This window comes from Oncorhynchus nerka, unplaced genomic scaffold (genome assembly GCF_034236695.1).
Source record: "Oncorhynchus nerka isolate Pitt River unplaced genomic scaffold, Oner_Uvic_2.0 unplaced_scaffold_1067, whole genome shotgun sequence".
Lineage (NCBI taxonomy): Eukaryota > Metazoa > Chordata > Actinopteri > Salmoniformes > Salmonidae > Oncorhynchus > Oncorhynchus nerka.
The window spans coordinates 76,992-84,109 of record NW_027040247.1 but is presented as its reverse complement, the minus strand read 5'-3'; the positions used below and the strand labels follow the sequence as shown (position 1 = coordinate 84,109).

The window sequence follows — 7,118 nt, the reverse complement described above, 5'->3', positions numbered from 1 at the left end:
AGCTGTCCTTGAAATGGTCTTGATATGTTCTTCAAAAGAGAGATCAGGGTCCAGAGTAACGCCGAGGTCCTTCACAGTTTTATTTGAGACGACTGTACAACCATTAAGATTAATTGTCAGATTCAACAGAAGATCTCTTTGTTTCTTGGGACTTAGAACAAGCATCTCTGTTTTGTCCGAGTTTAAAAGTAGAAAGTTTGCAGCCATCCACTTCCTAACGTCTGAAACACATGCTTCTAGCAAGGGCAATTTTGGGGCTTCACCATGTTTCATTGAAATGTACAGCTGTGTGTCATCCGCATAGCAGTGAAAGTTAACATTATGTTTTCGAATAACATCCCCAAGAGGTAAAATATATAGTGAAAACAATAGTGGTCCTAAAACGGAACCTTGAGGAACACCGAAATTTACAGTTGATTTGTCAGAGGACAAACCATTCACAGAGACAAACTGATATCTTTCCGACAGATAAGATCTAAACCAGGCCAGAACTTGTCCGTGTAGACCAATTTGGGTTTCCAATCTCTCCAAAAGAATGTGGTGATCGATGGTATCAAAAGCAGCACTAAGGTCTAGGAGCACGAGGACAGATGCAAAGCCTCGGTCTGATGCCATTAAAATGTCATTTACCACCTTCACAAGTGCCGTCTTAGTGCTATGATGGGGTCTAAAACCAGATTGAAGCATTTCGTATACATTGTTTGTCTTCAGGAAGGCAGTGAGTTGCTGCGCAACAGCCTTTTCTAAATTTTTTGAGAGGAATGGAAGATTCGATATAGGCCGATAGTTTTTTATATTTTCTGGGTCAAGGTTTGGCTTTTTCAAGAGAGGCTTTATTACTGCCACTTTTAGTGAGTTTGGTACTCATCCAGTGGATAGAGAGCCGTTTATTATGTCTGTAATAAATTTGTTTAAAAAAAACACTAAACTTGTTTTTGCTTTGGCATTACGGGGTTTTGTTTGTAGATTGATGAGAATTTGTATTATTTTATTCATTTTAGAACAAGGCTGTAATGTGACAAAATGTAGAAAAAGTCAAAGGGTCTGAATACTTTCCGAATGCACTCCTTTCTTGAAACATATCTTATTACCTATTGAAACCTAGGATTCCTACTTTACTTGTAACATTACTGTCCTTTACTTTCATTGAAGAATATCCTCAAACTTTGTCAGAATTTCATTGACTTGCTAGTAGGGAAGAGTTGGGTAAATGGTTGGAAAGTTGTCGTGTTCCCTGAGATGGGGAAATTATAAAAGTCTTTATATCTATTATAGACATGTTTGCGCAGTGACAAACCTATTGGACCTTCCGTGTGTGACAGGCTCGTGATGATGAAAGGACAGTAACCGTAATACCAGCACACTCATGTAGGAGAATGCACTTTTGTAAAACACAAAGGTGTAGTGGAGGCTATTCGCAGGTATACGCCCTATACCCACTTTCTTTCAGTGGGCATTGTCTATACTCACTTCTTATTATCTTATGTTGTGTATCAAAATAGTGTAGTGGAGGTGTAATGTAGTCCATGAAGAGGTATTAGGATTATGTGCACAGCTATTCTGCCATACAATTGCAGACTGTAGTAAAAACACATTTAGTCAAAATTGAGTTAAGACTGAAATTAGGGTCTTTTGTATCCGTTTTATATTGTGACAAAGAATCCAGGCTCAAATATCTTCCATTTCAGTAAAAATGTCAATTTTTTTTAGATAACTACAAAATCCAAGTAAAAACCAAAGCAAACAGCAGTATGTTAAGTTACTAAGTGTAGTTACTGCACTCTGGCATTGTTCCACCGTGTTTTGACTGCAGTTACTGAGGTTTTCCCTGGTATTCTATCAGGCTCTGAGTTCAGGCCATCCTGATCATGACACGAACCCTCACACACACACCATGAGACAGCCAGTGATACAGTTATCACCAGCATAAACATGGCAAATCAATAAATGCAATAAAAGTATAAACATTCTCCATGATGAATAGATCTTATCTCATGGTGAACAAATGCTTGAGGGTTACGAAAATACAACATTCAAAAAATGAAAACATAACTATGTAAAACCATTAAATACAGTTGGAATGTAGTTGGAACTCTACAACTGTTTCCCTCAAACACAAACAAGAAAGTGGGATCAACATTTGGATTATAGATACTGTACTTTGTTTCTGCATTACCCATATAGTTGTTTAAGGTCATACGAAGGCAGAGTGCAGTATCAGCATTTTCGTGGTCATAGGTCAAATCTGTGGTCATGGTTGATATGCATAAAACATTACTTCGTAATAAGATAAAACATCAGTGCATTATTATTCATCTACTGGTCAGCAAAATAAACTTTAAAGCCATGTTTGTCAGATTCACTGTTTGTGTCATTCAGATAAGGTGTAGCTTAAATATGAATTGACAAACCATAGTTGTGATTAGCAAACTTTGTTTTTCTTTCTGAATTTACAAATCAATGTTTTGCTCACATTATATATAGCATGTTCATTCATTTCTAAATATTACAATATTAACAATAATATCATTAAAATATTGTGATATTTTAGAGTGATATTATGCTCAAATTCTATATTTTTATTCCTAACTTAATTTGTGCGTTACTGCAACCTAGGAGCTCAATCAGTCTGTCAGCCTATAATGTTTGTCTTTTGTGAATCCAATTCCTGGAGGATGTCTTCAAACTTATTTTATTTTCCTTTTTTGGGGGGACCCTCCTGTAGCTACCGTGTGAAGTACCCTCTTCCAGCTACTGCCACCATTTCATCAATCTTTTTGACCAGCTCAACAACTTGACCTCTACTTCCACTTGTATTGTCGAAAACATGGAATCTGCCAGAACAGCGTTCTATAATTGCGCGAACACCCTCATGGCCTTCAGATATGAAGTTGTTTATTGTTTGACCCACAAGTTTATCACTGTGAGTAAAGAGCACAATCATGAACTTGAAGACCTCTGGTCCAAAGAGCCTCTCCAGATCGTCCACGGTATTCTGATCCTCCTTTCTCCATGTCGTTGCCTCCACCACCAGCAAGAAGACATGAGGACCAGGGGCTGACTCTTGAAGACACCTCACTATCTCTCCTTCGATATACACTGGAGTCTTCCCTGTGTCTAACAGTCCTGGTGTGTCCACCACATATATCCATCTATTAGCATGAACTCTTTCTTTAACACAACTCTCAGTCACCGATTTAGCGACTTCCATCGATGTAAACTTTTTTTCCCCCAGAATGGTGTTTCCAGTAGCACTTTTACCTGCTCCAGTTTTTCCAAACATCACAATTCTAATGTCACGGCCTGCAAAACATAATACATTGTAAGTTATCAAATCCCTCAAAACCAGTAAACAAATGTCCAGGCTTGAAAAACATACTCAATTGAAAAGTAACAGAAATCATTCAACTCTCACCTGCAGGCATAGAATTACCCATATTGTCTTGATAATGAAAGGTGAATGTGGAGAAACAGTGTTATCTTACTATTTATTCACCAAGCTCTCTTAGAACCTCCCACTTGCTTCATGTCTCTACAATAAGGAAGATGCAAAACGGTTCCTTTCAGATTTGCACAGACCGTATTTTGGAGACCTCCCTGTGGGTCACCATGATCGTTTGAAATCCAGGCAATCGTCATAGAAATTGGAAGTGTTGCATGGAAGACTAAAGTTTCAATGAACTGACACCGTTATTAATACAACAACCAACGGAAAAGGTTACTGCTAACTGAAACCGAGGCCAATTTTTTTCCTCAAGGTTGCCCCTTTTTAATTTTCAGGCTTTCTACAAAGGTGGAGGAAGAGGAGGAACATGTCACAATGTAAGTATTACTTTTTCTAAATGATTAAGTCATATACAATGTAATGTCAATTTATTGCCATATTTATCGAAAAGAAATTACACGACAGGTTAATGCCTTTCATAGATGTTTTCCCCCTAACATATCTCAAGTTAATACTGTCATCAAATGCCCGTTTCTATCCAAGTACATTGTACCTATTACTGTTTTATCAGGTCAAAGTCAACAGGATAGTGAGGTGCCAGGTAGTGGAGCAGAAGTAGGAGGACCAGGACCAGAGAACAGTAAAAGCAGCCCCAAAAAGATTTTGAACATTGTCTTACTGGGACAGGCAGGCACCGGAAAGAGTGCAAGTGGCAACACAATCCTGGGGAAAGACATTTTTAAATCATGTCTAAGCTCTGTACCAGTCACCAGAGAGTGCCAGGACGATAATAAGCAGTTTTCAAGAGTAAAAGTTAGAGTCATTGATACCCCTGACTTCTTTGATGAATATGTTAAAAAAGATGAAGAGCTGACACGTTGCAGTAATTACTGTGAGACTGGGATTTGTGTGTACTTGTTGGTGATTAAAATTGGCCGATTCACAGAGGGCCAGAGAGGGACTTTGAATGAATTGGAAAAAGCCTTTAAGATGAAAGGCAAAGATAAAACTATTGTCCTCTTTACTCATGGAGAGGACCTGAAAAACATGAACATAGACATGTTTATCCAGTCAGACCCTCATCTTAAACAGATAGTTGAGCTCTGTGGGAACAGGTACCATGTGTTCAGAAACACTGACAAAAACCGTCATCAGGTGATGGGGCTGATGGGGAAGATTTCTGGATTGCTGGGCATTGATCAAATGTTCCCTGATTCGAAGGGGTGGCTCACTGCTATACAGAAGTGGATACCGTGGATACCTCAGAGGGAAACAAGCAATGCTCAATAGAAGTGCACAATGACTTAAGATTTATGGAAAATATGAGAGTGCTACCAATAAATGTTTTAGGTTACTGGATTATTGTGTCTTAAAAAGAAGATCATTGTATGAAAAATCTCAAATGTTATAAATTGATTTATTGTGTACACTGATTGTAAATGGATTAAACTTCTTTCGGAAAACTTGTGCTATTTAATTTTCCAGTTATATGAATGTGATTTTTTTTCTAGATTCCTGTTGTTTTCACTGTATATAGCCACTGACAGATATTGAGATGTATGCTTAGTTTTCTTATTTGACCTGAGATGTTCACATTGTGACTTTGATTGCTCTTGTTTGTTTTTTTTATCTGAAATTGTGTTTTTGGTGTAAGAAAACAACATTATTGTGCTCTAGGAATCAAGTCAATGTTGATAGTGGAAACAACAAGATACTCACTAATGACTTACATTCATGCCCTGCTGATAAATTACACAAGAATTAGCCACATTTGTTAGAGAAGGAAATAAAATGCTGACATTCATTGTAAATATGACGTTTCATGGTAAGCCAGAGGAAACAGTGACACTGTCCAGAAATCTCTTATGTCCCTCACATTAAAAAACGATTTCACTTTTTTTTTCAACTATTTTTGGAACACTTCACATGATCACGTTTTCACACGGGTAGTTTCATGCTATCACATGTTGCTTTACATGTTGTTACATGTTGTTATCACATGAAAACATGTATTATGTTACGGTGTGTGAAGCAGACATGCAAATAATGTGTATGACACTTGATCATATTAAAATCTTCGATAGCAACATATTCAGTCAGTGGAGTCTTTGTTTCAGTATTGATAATTTATACAAAACAAATGTTGTTTAAAAAATGCTTTTGAAATGGATGTCCTGACGATTTATGACATGTTAATGAGAATGTATAGCAGCATCATTTAAAGCTAATAGGCAATATTTTCACTATGAAAATGAAATGCACCATGGTAACTTTACAGGGCAGGGAAAGCAAACATGAAGAATGTATTCACCAATAGAAAATGGTGAACAACAGGATTAGATGTAGCCATTAGCTCAATATCTCAGAGGACTTTGTAAGGTAAATGTGACCCCCTAGAGGTAGTTTTGTAGTGTGGTTGATGAGTCAGTTGATGCTATACTGCTTTATGTTGGGGATCTGATTAGCTCTTCAGCTGATTTTTATTTTATTTTATTTATTTTACCTTTATTTTACCCGGCAGGTCAATTAAGAACACATTCCGATTAACAATGACTGCCTGGCAAGACATCCTGGTCTCATAGACTAGACGTATCATAGTAAACGGAAATCCGGGACAACCAAATTAGTAAGATTTATTATGTTTGATATGGTTACATAAGACTAAAGGTTACTTAAGGCAGAAACGATTGGAGGTCAGGGTGGATGGGTGGGCGTATGACATGGATGTCTAGCAGTCTCATCACAGCCAACGTTAGCATTTTAGCTAACTAGCAACTTTACAACTACTTACTACATTTGAGCTAATTTGCAACTACTTAGCATGTTTGCTAACCCTTCCCCCTAACCTTAACCTAACTCCTAAAGTTAACCCTAACTGTGAGACAGAGTCAAGACCAGACCAGAAAAATGAAGGTCCAGTTCAAGACCATGACTGTAATATTGTCAAATCGTCACCATAATGAGAGCTCAAAATGTCCATACTGTGTTCATATTTCAGAAAAACATTTGGATTATTTACACATTCAGAATGATGAAAAAAAGGATTTTTTTTTGCAATTGGAAATAATAGGAAATAGTACATTTAGATTGTGGAATGCTGAGACTAATGGTTGTGTTTTTATATTCTTGTGATTGGGACCGACAGGCTTATTATGTCCAAGTGAACGGACTGCTGTATTTCCATCGGCCCTACGCAGTGGTGTAGTGGAGAAGTGGGTCCTGTGTGAAGGAAAGGCACCCTGTGTAAAAAAATCCCATGTTTTCCTATAGATTTTTCAGATGTCCACTCTCAAAATCACACCTTTTAAAATAACAAAACTACAAAAAAGTTATGTTCTAAGTCCTCAACAATGCTTAAACCAGGTCTGGGAAAAATATAGGGTGTAGTTGCCCTTTAATTTAATTGAGTAAAACAAATGCCCTTGATACAAATCATCATTATATATCATTCTGTCAGGTAGGCCTAAATTGTAGTCAACATTTAATTTTAGTTTGTTGGGAAAGCATTTAGAAATGTTAATGCAAATGCGCATGATGACTGGATTGGACATTGCAAATAGCAACTAACCAAGACTAAGGACCAAACTTGTTCAATACCTGGTTTTCATACCCATTGTTGCCTTAGTTAACATTTACTGGTAGATGTCATGAGTTGAAACGTCTTTCCTACCTA

At 37.3% G+C, this 7,118-nt stretch overlaps 1 protein-coding gene and 1 long non-coding RNA gene across 2 annotated transcripts; one reads left to right on the top strand and one right to left on the bottom strand.

Annotated features, from left to right (window-relative positions):
* Window positions 1–1,622: 1,622 nt before the first annotated feature.
* Window positions 1,623–3,505, bottom strand: LOC135570167 (GTPase IMAP family member 9-like). Its single transcript, XM_065016242.1, has 2 exons — window positions 3,416–3,505; window positions 1,623–3,303 (listed from the first exon to the last, which is right to left on the bottom strand). The coding sequence occupies exons 1-2, from the start codon at window positions 3,435–3,437 to the stop codon at window positions 2,726–2,728; spliced, it is 600 nt and encodes a 199-aa protein (XP_064872314.1). The 5' UTR covers window positions 3,438–3,505; the 3' UTR covers window positions 1,623–2,725.
* Window positions 3,506–3,537: 32 nt separating this feature from the next.
* LOC135570169 (uncharacterized) lies at window positions 3,538–5,536 on the top strand. The gene is made up of 2 exons (XR_010463447.1): window positions 3,538–3,822; window positions 4,017–5,536. It is a non-coding gene; the product is annotated as an uncharacterized LOC135570169 (long non-coding RNA).
* The last annotated feature ends 1,582 nt before the right edge of the window (window positions 5,537–7,118 follow it).